General features: G+C 35.9%; 1 protein-coding gene across 1 annotated transcript in view; it reads left to right on the top strand.

Annotated features, from left to right (window-relative positions):
- Positions 1 to 18,364, top strand: part of LOC120311511 (prolyl endopeptidase) — a 71,067-nt gene that overhangs the window by 39,901 nt on the left and 12,802 nt on the right. The window contains exon 10 of the mRNA XM_039351079.1: positions 2,238 to 2,341. Within this exon, the coding sequence (XP_039207013.1) occupies positions 2,238 to 2,341 (104 nt within the window). The remainder of the gene's footprint in view (positions 1 to 2,237; positions 2,342 to 18,364) is intronic.

Below are 18,364 nucleotides of genomic sequence, written 5' to 3'. Positions count from 1 at the left end.
AATGTGTTCAAAGCATGTTAATTTGAGCCTGTTCATTTCTGCCTTGAATAAGAACTTTAGGTTGATTGGTTCAGTGATCCAATGGTTTGTTTTCTTGGCTGTCTACAATATTCTCAACAGTTTTCTCCAACCCCAAAGATTGAAAACATCAATGTTCTTCCAATCCTGCTTCTTTAAAGTTCAACTTTTTCTTCCATAGTGTCAGTGGCTTCCGTGATTCTGATCTTTTTATCACAAGATAGCAGTAATTATTTTCCAGGGAAATGACTGAGGTTCTATGGAAACTACTACACAATGCCAGCTGGGTGACCATGGGCAAGTCCCATTCTGTCAGCCAAGAAAAACTGCAGGGCTAGTAGTAGTCACCAGAAGTAAAAACAAAACCAGAGTCTCATTGTTTGAATTACAAATGCTACAAGTTATTAAGCAATACTAAGAAAATATAAAGTAATACTAAGTAATACTAAGTAAATATAAAGTAATTCCTAATCTTTTCTTTTCTCAATGGTATTAAACTGCTGAGAGACCAAGAAAAATTAATCACCTCATACTCTTTTTATTAATTCCCATACAAAAAAATCCAAGGCATTGTAAAGTGGTATTAACACTTCACGTGATCTTGATTCTATCCCTCTGTTAATGCAGCCTAGCACTGTGTTGGCCTTTTTGGCGGCTGCAGCACACTGCTGGCTCATATTTAGGTGATTGTCCACTAGGACTCCGAGGTCCCTCTCACAGTTACTTCTATTGAGTAAGGTACCCCCTATACTATATCTGTGCATTTGGTTTTTCTTGCCTAAATGTAGAATCTTGCTTTTTTCACCATTGAATTTCATTTTGTTAGATAGCGCCCAGTGTTCAAGTCTGTCCAGATCCTTCTGTATCTTAAGCCTGTCTTCTAGAGTGTTGGCTATTCCTGCCAGCTCCAAATTTGATGAGTTCCCCATCTATCCCCTCGTCCAAATCGTTGATAAAGATGTTGAAGAGCACTGGGCCCAGAACAGAGCCCTGGGGCACCCCACTACACACTTCCCTCCATGGAGATGCGGTTCCATTGAGGACGACACGCTGAGTACGGCTGGCCAGCCAGCTACGGATCCATCTGGTGGTGGTGCTGTCTACCCCACATTTTTCTATCTTGTCAAGTAGTAGGATGTGATCTACTTTATCAAATGCCTTACTGAAGTCCAAGTAAATTATGTCCACAGCATTCCTCTGATCCATTAATTTTGTCACTTGGTCAAAGAATGCAATAAGATTTGTCTGGCATGATCTATTTTTGACAAACCCATGTTGGTTTTTAGTAATGACTTTGTTTGCCTCTAGGTGTTCGCTGATTCGTTGTTTGATTATCTTTTCCAGGATCTTCCCAGGTATTGAGGTCAGGCTGATAGGTCTGTAATTTCCTGGATCCATTTTTTTCCCTTTTTTGTAGATGGGAACTACATCAGCTCTTTTCCAGTCCTCTAGTAGTTCCTCTGTGCTCCAGGATCTTTGAAAAATATAGTTCAGTGGTTCTGAGATCACATCTCCCAGTTCCTTGAGAACCTTGGGGTGTAATCCATCTGGTCCTGGCGATTTGAACTCCTCTAGGCTGGACAGGTGTTCACTTACCATTTTCTTTCCTATCTTAACTTGTGTTTCTATTCTGTTTTTTATGCCACTATTTTTGATAGGTTGGTCTGTTTTTTCCCTTTGTGTAAAGACAGATGCAAAAAAACGAGTTAAATAGTTCTGCTTTCTCCCTGTTGCTTGTCACCTTCTTGCCTCTTTCACCCACTAATGGACCAATCATTTCCTTCACTTTTTTCTTGTTTTTTACATGTTGAAAGAAGCTTTTTTTGTTATTTTTGACTTTTGTCACAAGCCTTAGTTCATTTTGAGCCTTGGCTTTCCTCACTTCATCTTTGGAGGCTCGGGCTATTTGCTGATATTCTGACTTAGTTATGTGCCCCTTTTTCCACTTTCTATACTTGTCCTTTTTATCTTTCAATTTGTCAGAGAGTTCTTTATGCAACCATGCTGGTTTCTTTTGAGAGCTGTTATTTTTTCTCTTTGTTGGTATTGTGCTAGACTGGGCTTTTATTATCTCATTTTTCAAAATTTCCTGCAGTTTTTATTAAAAGGTTTTTTTTTTTTAAGTCTGTTTCTTTGTGATAAAAGATATTTACTTGTATGCTTTTGTCAATAAAAACATATCAAATTAATCAATTAACAGCTTTGAATCATATGTTTAGGTATTATTTACCATTGTGATCTGACCAAAGAAGAATTAGAGCCAAGAGTTTTCCGAGAAATTACTGTAAAAGGATTTGATCCTTCAGCTTATCAAACTGTGCAGGTAAGTAAAAGAAAAAGAAATTGTCCTTAGTACATGTTTATGTTCTTGTATGAAGGTTAACAAAATGATACTAGTTCAGATCATTCTACTTTGGTATCTTGTTCAATTGAATAACATCAAAATTACAATTTTAAAATGGAATTTATTAAAAAAATAGATTAGCTCTAATCTTTAGTAACAATTCCTATAAATGTTAGGGTCTTCTTTTGCAAAGATGCATATACAATTAGTAGCTGGCCTTTGCTATCCATCATGTCCTATAATTGTCAGATCCTACTTTCAGATGTCTTAGCTGAACTAACATAAAGGAGAGGTGATCATATGCATGTGCATGTATATATACATATACACCCATACACATGCATACAAACACATCTAGAGACACATACACACCTACAGACACACACAGACACACACACAAATAAAACATCTAGATGCCATGTTATGAAAAGTCTATAAATATCATGTGAATGGAAACAAGAATGTCCAAGCAGAAATCCATTCTTACAGTATTTCAATATTTGCTTTCAACATTCTCTTATTAATTTTCACTTGTTCGTTTTAGATTGTCATGTACTTTGTTTCACAAGCTTATTCTTTGTTATCATATTTGTAATAGAGCAGAATGTCTGTACATTTCAGAAGTGAAAGAAAACTCAAAGCCATTATTAAATATTAGCACAACTGCTGGTAAATTCAAGTTAGAATGACTCAGAAATGAATATAATTGACAGATTTAGAGAATACATCATTTTAAAATCTCTTTCCGTGCTATTACTGATGTTGCTATTGTTTCTCATTGTGAGCAACAAATACACCAAAGGTTTTTTTTAAGTAAAGTATATTACTTCCTGGGTGATCAGGTGTATTAATCATCTGAAATAAGCAGGTGATTCAGATGATATTGTTAAAAGGGAGACTAATACAGATTATTGTTTCTCATATTTTCTCAAGTGTAATTCAGTGGGCTTCTGGTGATGAGACTTAATATTACTGGCTTTGTCATTCAATGTACCTTCCTTAATGTCATTCAAAGAGTTACTTCTTGCTCATTTTTTGAGAAAATAAAAAGAAACGCTTAAGAATAAGCAAACATTGTTTAGTTTACTTCTTAAAAATACATTCTGCATTGTCTTTCAGTCAAATGATCTGGTTTATCTTAAAGCAGACATGTCAAACTCACAATGTTACATGTTGTCATGCAACATATTGGAGTTTTTCCCCCATTGCTGGCAATGGGGTGGGCGCAGTTTCATTTTGCACATCTGGCCCGCGGGCCTGCAGTTTGACACCCCTGTCTTAGGGCATCAAGCTTCAGTAATAGTTGCTGAGACTGCAAACTTTGTAAGATTTACAAGCATAGACAAACACCAATTGCCATGTCCATGTATGCTAAATATCTTCTCCAGTTCTGGTCTGAGTACGACCGAGACCTTTTGTATCTTTATCCTGAAGAATATTATAATATTATGTACTCTAGAAAGAGTACAGAGAAGAGCAACAAAGATGATTAGGGAACTGGAGGCTAAAGCAAATAAGGAAAGGCTGCTGGAATTGGGTATGTCTAGTTTAATGAAGAGAAGGACGAGGGGGGACATGATAGCAGTGTTCCAATATCTCAGGGGCTGCCACAAAGAAGAAGGAGTCAAGCTATTTTCCAAGGCGCCTGAAGGCAGGACAAGAAGCAACGGATGGAAACTAATCAAGGAGAGAAGCAACCTAGAACTAAGGAGAAACTTCCTGACAGTTAGAACAATTAACCAGTGGAACAACCTGCCTCCAGAAGTGGTGAATGCTCCAACACTGGAGATTTTTTTTTTTATTATTAAAAAGTTTTATAAGTTTTACAAAAAGAACAAAACAATACAAAAAAACAAAAAACAACATATACAAAGAAAAAACTAAACATTACACAACAAAAACCCCCTTCCCCAACCCCCACCCAAACACCCCCCCTTCCCCCCCCCTGAGCTTCCCAGAGCAGAATATAGGCTTAATTAAAAAAAAATTAAAAAATTATGTTTACAAAAAAAGGAAAATATAACATTAAAATATATATGTATATATATAAAAATAAAAATTATGAAAAAGCTATATAATATTTTTTATATCCAGTTTAAATTGTATAAATTTTATCCACTTATCCCAAACAGCAAGAAATTTCTCTTGCGTTTGTTCCTTTAAAAAAGCCGAAATCTTTGCCATTTCCGCCAAATAAGACACTTTAAGAAACCACTCTTGCAAGGTAGGCAAAGAGTCCTTCTTCCAATATTGCCCTACTAACAGCCTTGCGGCTGTAATCAAATTTAACATCAATATAACCTCCTTTGTATCACAATCAGTAACTATACCCAACAAAAATAATTGCGGAGTAAATTTTAACCTCCTTCTAAAAATTCTCTGGATATTCCACCATATCTTAATCCAAAATGCTTTTATCTCTCTGCACGACCACCAAATATGATAATAAGTAGCGTCCATACAACCACATCTCCAACCTTTAGGTTGTAAGTCAGGGTACATAAGAGACATTTTTTGTGGATCAAGGTGCCATCTATAAAACATTTTATAAAAATTCTCCCTTAAGTTCTGTGCTTGTGTAAATTTGACATTTCTCACCCAGATGGTTTCCCAGGTATCCAATGGAACTGGCTCACCAAAATTCTGCGCCCATCTGATCATACAATCTTTAATTAGTTCCGATTCTGAATCCAATTCAACTAAAACCCCATAAATCCTCTTAATGTGGGTTTGTCTTTGATCCTTCACTTGCTTAATAAAATTTTCATCTTCTCTAAGAAAACCCACCTTACAATCCCCCTTCCATCTATCTACTAGTTGCCTATATTGGAACCAAGAATAAATAATATTTTCTTGTGCTAACTCTTCCCGTGATTTAAACTGCCAGTTTAGTCCATCCCGTCTAAGTAGCTGTCTATAAGACACCATATCCATTTTAGCACCTCTTTTTATTCCTTCTATCGCATGCCAAGGTATAGCCCATAATGGTACTTTAAAATCACTTTTATAATATTTTCTCCAAATCCTAAGTAGAGAAATTCTTAAAATATGAGCTTTAAAGACCCAATCCATTTTTTTATTAAATATTAAATAGGCATGCCACCCAAAAAGTAAATCCCATCCCTCTAGGTGAAGTATCTCAGGATTTGTCAAATTTACCCAATCACTAATTAGTGTTAGAACCACCGCATCATAGTATAATTTCAGATTCGGTACCTTTAGTCCACCCCTCTCACGGAAGTCTTGCATAATTTTAAACTTAACCCTTGGCTTTTTCCCTGCCCAAATTAATTTATTAAGGCCTTTCTGCCATTCACTTAGATTAATCTCATTCTTCAAAATCGGTAACATTTGAAACAAAAAGAGAAACTTGGGTAGAATATTCATTTTTATCACTGCAATTCTTCCCATGAGGGATAATTGCAACTTCTCCCAATTCTTCAAGTCTTTCTGTACCCTAACCCACAACCTTTCATAGTTATTTTTAAATAGTTTTGCATTAGAAACAGATAACATCACCCCCAAATATTTTACCTTATTAACAATTTCAAAACCCGTCAAATTAACTAAAGTCTGCTTCTCCTGACTAGTCATATTTTTAGGTAGAATTTTAGTCTTGTTAACATTAATCTTGAAACCCGAGACCAAACCATAATAATGAATCAGTTGTAATAACTTTACTACAGAATAAGTAGGTTGCGACAAAGTAACCACCAAGTCATCCGCAAAAGCTCTTAACTTATATTCTTTTTTGTTAACTTCTATTCCTTTAATTTCCTGCGACTCTCGAATTTTGATCAACAATATTTCCAATGTTAAAATAAACAACAGTGATAGTGGACATCCCTGCCTAGTACCTTTCTCTATTGTAAAAACCTCTGACAAACCTCCATTAACAATAAGTTGTGCCGTTTGTTTTTGATATATTACCGTAAGGGCTTGTACTATCTTTTCACCAAAATTCATCTCTTCCATTACTCTTAACATAAAATGCCAATTCAGTTGATCAAAAGCTTTTTCAGCATCTAAAAATATCAGCCCTGCAGGAACTTGGTCGTTCTTATCTAAGTATTCTAATAAATTGATAATTTGTCTAACATTATTTTTCATATACCTTCCAGTTATAAACCCAGATTGATCTTTATGCACAAGGTGATGCACAACCCTCATAAGCCTATTTACTAAAATTTTTACAAATATCTTATAATCCACATTTAAAAGAGATATAGGCCTATAATTCTTTGGTAAGGTAAGATCTTGATCCTCCATTGGAATCAATGATATAAAAGCACTACGCCATGAAGGAGGAATCTCTAGACCCTGTAAAATATCATTAAAAAGATCACCTAATGGTTGAATCATCTCCTCCATTAAAGCTTTATAATAAACAGCAGTTAACCCATCCGTACCCGGTGCTTTCCCTGGTTTCAATTGTTGAATTGCTAACGCAATCTCCTCCTTAGTAATTAAGCCATTAATTTCCTGTTTCTGATCTTCTGTCAGTTTGGGGAAACTAGCCTCACTTAAATATTTATTTATATCTACGATTTGCACATCGGTAGATTTATATAATTTTTGGTAATAGTCCAAAAAAGATTTCTTAATCAATTCCTTCTGAGAGACTAATTTACCCTTATAATTTATTTTATCTATTATTCTCTGTCTCTGTTTCTTTCTTAACTGATAAGCCAACCATCTCCCTGGCTTATTAGCATTACAAAATGTATTTTGTTTCATAAACAATAAGTTAGTTGCAGCTTGATCTGCTAACAACATATTAAATTGTGTTCTTAACAACTTTACAAATTCTTTGATGCTTTCATCAGAAGCATTTAAGATCAAAGACTTTTCTTTTAATTTAATTTCATCTTCCAATTCTTTACGTTTCTGAATCTGCTTTTGCTTATGACAGTTATTCATTTTTATCAAGATCCCACGCATAAATGCTTTACCTGCATCCCATACCATTGACATTGAAGTCCCCTTATACATATTTAAAGCAAAATAATCCTTTAAACACTCCTTTAACTTTTGAACATTCTTTTCTTGTCTGAATAGGTTTTCATTCACCCTCCAGGATCTTCTTTCCTCTTTTTCTTGAATCAGCTCCATCCAAACTGGACTATGATCCGTCAACGACCTAGGAAAAATCTTTACATTCTTTACTCTATTATATAAGTCCGTTGTAATCAAAAAAAAGTCAATTCTTGAGAAGGATTGGTGTCTATCTGAAAAAAAGGTGAAATCTCTCTCCTCTTGATTACATTCCCGCCAATAATCCCTTAGTTCCCAGTCCTCTTTCATGTCAAAAAAGGCTTTAGGTAATTTTGCCTGTTTAAAAAAAGGAGAAGAACCTTTCTTGTCCCTTTGTATATCTAAGACACCGTTCCAATCACCCATTAGTACCACGGATCTATAGTCCAACAAAGTTATTTTTTGATGTAACAACCTATAAAATTGTTCCTGTTGCTGATTTGGTGCATAGAGTCCCACTATAAGTACTTTCTTACCATATAAGCCAAGTTCAATCATCACATATCTTCCTTGGGGATCTGATTCTACCAGAAAAGCTGGTAAATTTTGCTTCACATAGATAACAACTCCCCCCTTTTTCCCAGGAGCAAAAGATACAAAATGAGATCCCAGACGAGCATTAACTAAATATTTCTGATCCTTAAGTAAAATATGAGTTTCCTGTAAACAAATAACATCATTATTATGTTGCTTCAAATAGTAAAAGATTTTTTTCCTTTTCTGAGGAGAATTCAATCCATTAACATTCCAGGTCAGAAACTTTGCCATCTCCCTTGGCCAGGAGCCCGGAGAAGACTCCTTCGAGATCTGCCATTGCTGCATGTGTTGCAGAACTCTTGGGTCTTGCTCCTCCCACCAGCGATGAAACACTTTCAGAAGAAGATTCTTTGGCCTCTTTCTTACGTTGCTCCTTCTCCTTACGTCTATAAGCTGCATGGGTCATTCTCTGCTCTTTAACCTCCGTTTGACGTTGCCATTCAGCTTGCAGCATCCCAGCAGAGACCAGACCTAATGCCTCAGATTGCTGCCCCAACTCTTTGCCACTCAAAGATTTCTGAACAGATGAAGCTGAGCCTGCACCCAGGACCGTATTATAAAACTCTCTAGCTTTATCGACCGTATTCAATCTATAACGCGTCCCCACATGGCTCAGAACAATACCCATCGGGATCTCCCATCTAAATGGCATCGATCTGGCTTTAAGCTCATTAACTAGAAAAGAAAAATCTTTCCTATTTCTTAAGATTTTGGATGGGATTTCCTTTAAAATAATAATATCTTGGGAAGCAATCTGGAATCTCTTATTATAAAAGGCTTGTACAATTTTATTGCGCAGAGACTTCTTTGTAAAATAAATCACCACATCTCTAGGCAAATTCTTCTGCTTCGCAATCCAAGAGTTGACTCTATAAATTTTTTCCACTTCTCTGCGTAATTCTCCTTTATCCATATTCAGAGCAATAGCTAAGTCAGTAAGCACCATCTCCATCAGGTCTTGATTCATGTCTTCCTTAAGGCCTCTAATCCTCAAGGCATACTCCATCTTTCTGTACTGAAACATAAGAATATCTTCTTGTGAAGTCTCCACCTTCCTTTCCACATCTTGAAATTTCACATCAAAAGAATCAACTTTATCTTCCACTTCCTCTAGTCTCGAATCCAGCTTCACCACCACCGTAGCCAAGCCTGATACAGCTGCAACTATATCTTGCCGCAAGATGGTATTATTATCTTCTAATAAGTTCTTTATCTCACTTATCTCTTCTTTAATTTCGGATTTAATCTGTATGACAAATTGCTTCATTTCATCTCTCATTTGAGATATAGCATCTCCCATTATGCCTTTAACCTCTTGTACTGACAGACCTGGCAAAGGAGGGGAGGGTGGTGGCTGAGTCGGTGGTACATGTTTAGATTGTTGTTGTGATTGTGCAGTAAGAGTTATAGGAGAAGAGACCACCTTAGATGTTATAGAAGGCGGCTGTCTCTTTGAAGCCATTTTATATGACACAGTTCTCACTTCCCTTCTCCCCAAAGAAAGGGGAGGGGGAAGAAAAAAAAGAAGTTTTTAAAAAGACAGCAAAAACACTATAATCCTTAAAAATCCAAGAAAAAAAGAGAAAAAAAATCGAAAGAGAAATCCAGTATCAGAAACAAAAAAAAAACCAAAAGCAAAATCATTAAAGCCCAGTTCTTTAAAAACAAAAGAGAAACAAAGGGAAAAAAAAAACTCCGACACTTTCAAAACGCCATCTTATTTCCTCTCTCCGTATCAACAAAAGAAAGAACAAAGGAGAGATAACCAAAACTAAATAAAAGAAAAAAATAAAACCCTAAACTATATAAAAGAATCCTTTAAGCCACTCTGTCCGTTTTAAAAATTACTCACCAGGACGCTATATTCACGGAGATAGAGGCGGCGGTTTCTTTTGCTTCCAAGAAGCAAAAACAGCTGGGAGGCGGAGATCAGCAGGAGCTCCGAGGGAACACTCCTTTCACCCCCTCTAGGAATGAATCCAGAGGGGGTTCAGGGGTTCTACCTCTACTCCTGCGTTCTCTATCCCTTCCCTTTGCCCGGGAAGGGAATTCCGAACCGCGGGCCAGCTGATACGCGCTGCGCTCCGTGATTCTGACACCTTCCCAGCTGGACGGCTACAAGGTAGCCGCCGTCGCCGTCGCCCCGTACCGGAAGCTGACAACACTGGAGATTTTTAAGAAGAGACTGGACAGCCATTTGTCTGAAATGTTATAGGGTTTCCTGCCTGAGCAGGGGGTTGGATTAGATGACCTCTAAGGTCCCTTCCAACTTTATTATTATTATTATAATTGCACTGACATCGCTTTCTTTTGAGAATACCATTGTTTATCCTGCCAGCTGCTTTTTCAAAACATTTTCTTTAATCCCATTATTGCTCCTTTCTCCCTTGGTGATTCTTATAAATTATCCCATTCATCCATAATTATTCAGTGAAGAGAATTTTACCTGTATCATGTAGCAAATCTGATTCAGGTATTTTCTGAGAGACTTTAGGCTATCTCTCTGAAGCAGTGAATATTTTTTGAAAGAAATCCCTACAGATATTTAGAAGAAACTTTTTTGGGTAAAGAATTGAATTAGGTTCAGCTGAGTTCTTCCCTTACTTATTTCTTAATGGCTGCAATTCAATCTCATTTTCATCTTCTAATTAGCCTTGGAAAGTACAATTGGCCTTTATAAGACATTTCATACCTTATCTTTGGGTAGCAAAATTTAAATAATATTAAATGTAATAATAAAAATACCTTATTTCCCTGTATTATTAGTCTGAGGACAGGAAATAAGCATTGTGTAGGAGATAACAGTTGAGGCGATTCAGTGTTTCTTAAATTAATTTCTCATTTTTTTCCTTTTGGTTCTAAAGCTTGTAATTATAGCTAATCTGGTGGGCTCTGCTGTGACTTTAATTTCTCTTATTAAGGATTCATGTATCTTCAAAATCAGTTTTATTCCATTTACTTACTATGTTTTTAGACTATATGAAAACGAACTTCTTCAGTTGGCTGTGAAATTAAATATCATCATGTCCGAACACAGTATAAATGAGATACATCAAATCACAGATCCCTTTCCCTTCCCATTAATGCAGGCAAGAAGTTAAAAGCTTTGATAGATATAATTAGTTAAACATACAGTCTGAAACTCATCCATGGAAGTTTGCCAGTTAGGGAATGTGGTCTGAAAAAGATTCCTCTTAGTTTATTGTGTAATTCTTAAAACAAATACAAATGGAATATTTGTATGAAATACAAGGTAAATGCCTTATTCTTGCACAGTTTTTCTCATTGCAACAAGACAAGCTTTATCTATCAAACTTTGTTTGTTTATAGTTGTGCCTGACAAAATGAGATAACTATTATATTAATTTTAGATACCCCTCATGTGTGCAAAATGTCACATATAGTTTGAATAGAGTTGTCTAACAAATGTTCACCTAGAAAAAAAATAGTTCCAGTGGAAAATTTAAATGATGCTGATAGAGCCTAACACTAAAATTCAAGGCTTCTCTTTCCAAATGTGAATTCAGATGCTTTTATTAACAAAGAGTCTTGAATGGTAGTAGATGTTCTAATCCATAAGTCATTGATTTGACTGCACCCAAATTGTTCACAATATAAAAAATGAAAAAGATACAAGGCACTGAAAGATATGCAGTAGCAATTTAAAAGAAAGCTTGCTAATCTTTAAAGAGCTGCATTATATTGAATAATTATTAATTTAAAATTTACTATAAGTCACTGAGGACCAGGGAACAATGAAGTCCATTTTCAGTTCTCTGAAACAGAACATTGGAAAAGAGTTCATGGAACTCTACTTTTTTTCCAACTGTCTTGGCAGTATTAAACAGCACAGTAGATAGGACCTCTCTAAAAATTATTTATTTGGATACCACCTTTATTATTTTTACAAATAACATATCCTACACCTTCCCCCTCCTGTTTTCCCAGCAATAACCCTGCAAGTTAGGTTGGACTGAGAGAGAGCGACTGACTCAGTTGGCTTTGTTGCCTAAGGGAGAACTTGAATTCAGAGTCTTCAGCTTTCTAGCTTGGTGCCTTAACCAGTAGACCAAAGTGACTCAAAATGTTTCTGAAGTAATCCTGGCTTAGCTTCAGAGAACATTAGATGAGGATCTCTGTGTTTAGTGAGGTCCTGTTCTATTGCTTTGTCCAGTAATGTTGATGTGGCTGGTATCATGTCATTCCCTCAAGACAAACTAAAATGGCCATAGAGGAAAAAGAGATTGATCAGAGATGAGGATGTACCGCCATAGCTGAAAGAAGCACTCTAGAAATGGGATGATTCCTTTCTGATACAGTCACTATTGAAGTGACACAAATGGCGCCTATGTCAAAGTCTGTGTTGGGAGATACCATTTTCACACAGTCTGGGGCTGAGAAGAAGGTTTTTAGGCAGGAAATTATAATGCTTAATGCACATTTTCAGCAACCCATCACTGAATTTGGTACAGTAAGAGAGTGATTCGGGGGCCCACAAAAAACAGGAGCTATTTGCATTCCTAAGGCACTAGGTTGCTACTATTGCAGATGTGGTGAAAGTCACAGATGTGGGTTCTTTGAGGAAGAGATGCAAATATTCAGAACAAATCACATTTCTCAAACTCACTGTTTTTTAAGTTCATAAAAAAGTAATAAATCTTTAATATTCTCAACGTAACATTTTTCCATTGCTAGAATGAACGATCACCAGTCATGGATGGTCTCCAAGGTCTAAAACAGTGTTCCATTGTTCTGGTTGGCAGCAAATACTTCAAAATCTGCTAAATAGACTGACAAGGAACCACTTCTCAGCGATGAGCAACCAAACATGCATTAGTTTTTGAAAGTAGGAAAGACAGGTTTAAAGAAATTTACGGAAAGCTTAATTGCTTCAACGTGCATATCAGAGAGTGTTTCTAACATTGCATGACAAATCTAACCACTGATCTGAAACTGTTAAGCATTGCTATGGAAGCCTTGCACTAAGCACAAAGAAAAGTGTGGGGGGGGCTGGGGCTGGGGGAACATGCATTTCAATTGAATTTTACTCTGTTTTGGTATGTTGAGATTTCTAAATAGAAGGTATGAATCAGTGGGATCATTTTATGGATGAAACAGCATCTGTGAATACAATACATTCTTTCTCTTAAACCCATATTCTATGCACATACCAAGGTTGCAATAAATTGATTTTAATTTATTAAATTTATATGCCTCCCATCTTACAGTTCAAGACGATTCTGAGCGGCTTACAGCATAATAAAAGCATACACTTATAAAAACAGTTATAAATATAAAAAAACAGATTGAAATTACAAAAGATTAAAGCAAACTAAAAAAAAGTATGAATTTGGAGCTGAGAATTGGTAGCCCCTTCTGTGCTATAGCACCAACCACCTCCAGCCAATAGCTTCTCCTTCAGGGCGCCCTGCAACCAGCATAGCCAAGTTTTAAAGCTTTTCATAAAGGCCAGAAGAGATCTCGCCTCCAGCTGCAAGATGATTTAAAGACCTTCCAGAGAAATGTTAGTTCATGAGGGAAAGGGGAGGATGAAGGGGGGGGGGGGAGAAAAAGCAAATCCCCTCATTTGATTGAAAGAATACAGGCATACTTTAAATGTTCAGATTCCATTTTTAACTAAAATTTTAACTATTTAACTAAAAATATTAGAAATGAACTGTTCTTGACATATTTATTGCTTGTATATTTATGAAAAATATCACAAATATTTTTTTTCAATTACTTATCCAACAAAATCAGAGGTTCAACAAAAAACAAAATATTTAAATTTAGGTTGTTGTTGTTTTTTTAAATCTGCAGATACCTAATATTTCTGACCTGAGTTTCATGCTGTTTCAAACTAGCTCAGTGGGCAAATGATAATGGTTGTTTCTAGTGCAACCTGCTAAAAATTCTTTAAGCAGGCATTCATTACAAATCAGATCAATTGATTTTGTCAGACATCTGTTTAGCTAATTTTATATTGGCATATAATTCCTCCCTCTCGTTTTTTATTTATTTATTTATTTTGCTATCTTTAAGATGAGGGGAAAAGAGAAATTAATCAAATCCTAACTGGAGTTTTAATTTTTCATTGGAACAATTACGTTCAAAATACAGAGAGAAACCATGAATAGACCACCAAAAGCTGGTGTCATGGTTCTGATAGATGAAACCCTTCAAAAGAACTTCTAGGAATTGTTTACCTTAAAGAAACTTTTTATTTGGAAAACAAAGTATCAGCACTACATAGTTGAAGGCAAAAGCTAAATTCCCTTCCCCCTGATACAAAGTAACAAAGTATAATTCCCACCCCCAATAAACTGTCATAAATCACATTCCCCAATTAGCTTAAATCTCGGGCTTTCCTCTTAGCTCCACAGCCCACCAAAATGTTATCAGCTTGTCCTTGGGTTCCCACCACAGTGTTATGTTATGGCTAGTGAGCTTACATTCCAATCCCCCCCTCTCTGCTGCACCTAATTTCTAAAGTAAGAAAAAGCATGTTAAAGGAATAGAGAAAATGACTGCATTTTCATCAGTTGTCAAAGCGGGAACATCCAATGTTAGCAGCATTGACATCTGGTTTGCATTTTATCCCATTTCTTAGAATCTTTAGTCCCCTCTAGTGTCCAGTTTTTAAAATCAGTTATCCGTGTTATAAATGAAGATAGCCAAAATAATTCTGGCTCCTTTGAAAAACTATTTTTTTTTTACAGTTAATTCAAAAATCTTATAGAAAAAAATCGATATTCCCAATTTAACTGGACCCTTAATCTATTTCTAACTTTCTCAGATCAAAATCTTATTTAGCTTTCTGCTGTTTATTTCAAGTCTCTTTAAGTTCTTAAGTTTGTAATTAATTTTTCTGTTGTTCAGAGTTGAAGTTGAACTCACCTAGTGGCTTTTCAAATGTGTTAGATAATTCGCAATTTCCAAAAATGAGGCTTGCAAAATTAGTAGCCTTCAGAAGGCTCCACAACAGTTGTGAACAAAATAGCTAATCCCTCCATCTCCTGACCTCTAACCCACAGAAAACCTCCATCCTGTAGAACACATATGGGCAATCTCCTGTCCTCTCCTTAGAGGAGTTTTAAAGAACCAGCCTATTCACCAGTTATTTGACCTTTCCTGTAGTCTTTGGTTCTGCTTTCACAGGGACATATTCAGTTCATCATGCCTACCCCGGAAGTCCCCATGCAAGATTGGTAATAATTCCATCTGTTCAGACTTCAGTCCATTATTGCCATTTCATCTGATTGGCAATCAAACTAGGATTTGAAGCTGTATAAGAATCAACTAATAAGTTTAAGACCTGGCTGTATTTAGAGTAGGCACCCATGAGTGGTGCATAAGTACCTGAAAAAAAAATCTAAGCATGGTTCACAGAAAAAAGCTTCTGTCACTGTGATAATCGTGGGACAAATGAACTTTCTTTGATTGTAATATAAACACGTTGTTGCTAGTCAATGGCAAAAGAGACTTATTCTGTAAGACTTATTCTGTATGTCAAATATGAGAAAACGTTGAAGTAGATCAAACATTGAAGTAGAAGAAAAGGATTGGGACCACATGCTCCAGTTCCAATTATATCATTTTTTTTAATATTGCAAAGACTCTTATGTTGGTTTTATTTCTTCTCTCTGACTCTAGTCTCTCTATTGACTGTCAATTCAATAATTGTTAGGTGTAATGGTCAGGCTTTAATAACTACCTTAATGAAAGAATTTTGCTTTAGTAATATCTTAAATGAGAGAGAATACTGCTTTATTTTATATTAAATGCTCCTTTAACTTCCTATCATATATAAGTAGAATTAAATGACTTCAAAATTGTTTGAGTGATCTATTTTATATCAAACTTTTTTTTACATTTAATATTTTTTTTCAGGTTGAATAAAACTATTTGTTCAACTTGATCAAGTAAGGAGAATAAGAAGAAGAATAAAAGCTCACTAATCCTTTGCCTTCACTGCTGGATTTCTGTTTGAACTTTTTTGAACATTGTCTTTGCTCTTCCATTTCTCTCCCCCCCCCCCACCTCCTGCCACCTGTTGAGCTTATTTGCTGCCAGGCTGCCAAATTCACTAACAAGGGATTTTTCTAAATGACTGGCTTCTGGCAACTGGCCTCAGTCAGCATGACACTGCTTCTTGTCTCATGAATGGGAAATAGAAAAATGAACTTTTCTGAAGGGCTTCCTTGATGATTTATCTTGAGTCTTCTATTTTTCATAACAGCCTTTTTTTGGCATAGCTATGATAGGACCCTTCATTATATTACTCTGAAAGTTTAACAAGCCTGACATCATTAGTATAGCCTGTCTTTTACTAAACAAATCAGCCCTAGGACCACCATGGGGATTCAGGAAAAAAAATTAGTTGGCACCCAATCTAATCTGAGTCTCACAGAGTAGATGTAAAGGCATTGGTTTATGCTGAACCTCCATTTTTCCCTCAGAAAAATTCCCTTCATAAATTCAAATTAATCAGTACATGTTGTTTGAAGAATTCATTATTTTGATTTGTTAGCATTCTCTTCTTACGATTTGAGATATGTTCATTTGGTCTTAGATATTTGTGACTTTCTAAAACGTTCAGTGCCATTATATTTAAGATTAATTAACAGGTTGCTTAGAAAAATAGGATTCCGTTATCCAGGGGTAACTTTTCCCCAGCTGAGAACCTTTGGCTTCTATGCTGGGGCCACACTCCAGAAAGTAGTGTTTACAGTCAAGACCAGGGGTAGGGAACCTTGGCTCTTTTATGACTTGTGGACTTCAATACCCAGAATTCCTGAATCAGCCATGCTGACTCAGAAATTCTGGGAATTGAAGTCCACAAGTCATAAAAGAGCCAAGGTTCCCTACCCCTGGTTAAGACCAATGCTAAAAGGGTAATAATATGTGTTTAAAGTTAATTATGAATTAAGGGTATATATAGTAATATAAAACATTATTTAAGCTTTAAACAATTTATTCTTCCATTTTGTAACACTAAAAGTTATAATTTTAAAATTGTTGGGCTACAGTCAAGACACATGAGGTCCTAGGGCAGTGTTTCTCAATCATGGTAACTTTAAGACATTGTAGACTTCAACTCCCAGAATTCCCTAGCCAGGATGAGTGGAATTAACATTTAGTTGCAAAAAATAGTTCTTGCTTTATTTCAGTGCTTTATTCCAGGGAATATGGAATAAAATATGGGTCCCCCAATCTCCCAATCTGTGGGCCAGCATTGGTCCACAGCATGCCAGCAACTGGTCCGCGCATCCAGCAAAGTCCCATCTACACAAAACCATGCCCCATCTGGTCCGTGGAAAAACATTTCTCCATGGAATAGGTCCCTGGTGCCCAAAGGGTTGGGGGCCGCCACTTTAGAGAATATTTTTTCATATTAAAAAAAACAGGGTAAACATTCTACTGATTTTTAAAGCTTTAAATCGTATTTCACTTAACTAGTTGCCTTCATATTATATTATTGAATTCCCACTCAGGTTAGCCATTGATTATGCTGGCTGGGAATTCTAGAAGAGGTAATCACAACGCTTCTGGGACATGTCTAGTTGGGAAAAGTTCTCCATATGTGGGTTCTGTATGCCACTACATATCTCCTGGTTAGGTCCTAGATACTAAATCTTCATAAAGTAATGCCTCAGAAATGCGGAGCACGTTCTTCACTGGGTAAAGAGGAACATTGTACCTATTTGTGAAAACCAGTGATTAATTTCAGAATGCAGCCAAGAATTTTTGCCCACGAATTGTATAGGACAGCTTTTCTCAATTTGAAACTCATGATATATGAATTTCAATTACCAGAATTCATATGACAATGCTAGGAGTTGGAAGCTTGCATCTGGAAATTACCTCATTTAGGGAAGAAATCAAATCTTAGCACTGGAAATAAATGCTACTCATTCATTCATTCCTTCTATTGAATTTTATAGACATCTTTTTGACTATTTTGACCAAATTCAGGAATTCCACTAAAAGCCTTACAATGTAAAATTATTTTTAAAGGGGACTATGAGGTGGTTAGAAAGAAAGACAAATTCCATCTGAAACTAGACTGTTCTGATATTCAAAATGGCAGCAAAATCAGAAATGGCAAATAAATCTGTTCTCTGCAGAGGTTTAACAGCTGGCAAGATAACAAAAAGATTTAGGAAGAGCCAGAGTGTGATTATAACATTATTGAACATAAACTCATTTAACATTTTGACTGCCTTTATGCTTGCTGTTATAAATTTCCTTTGTGTTCTGTTTTATTCTTTTTCTATAAATCCATTGTTAATTAAGCCTTAGCTATATGAATATCAGTATAAAAACCCTGTGCTATTTTTTAATATATATTATGTGAGTCAGCAATTCCATCATAGAGGTTCTAGACTTCTTAACAGTAACAATCTCTCTATAGGGATTGATTTCTGTCGT

Source organism: Crotalus tigris, unplaced genomic scaffold, assembly GCF_016545835.1.
Source record: "Crotalus tigris isolate CLP2741 ecotype Arizona unplaced genomic scaffold, ASM1654583v1 scf7180000018371.15429387391:27106975, whole genome shotgun sequence".
Taxonomy (NCBI): Eukaryota; Metazoa; Chordata; class Lepidosauria; order Squamata; family Viperidae; genus Crotalus; species Crotalus tigris.
This window is presented reverse-complemented; position numbering and strand designations above follow the sequence as displayed.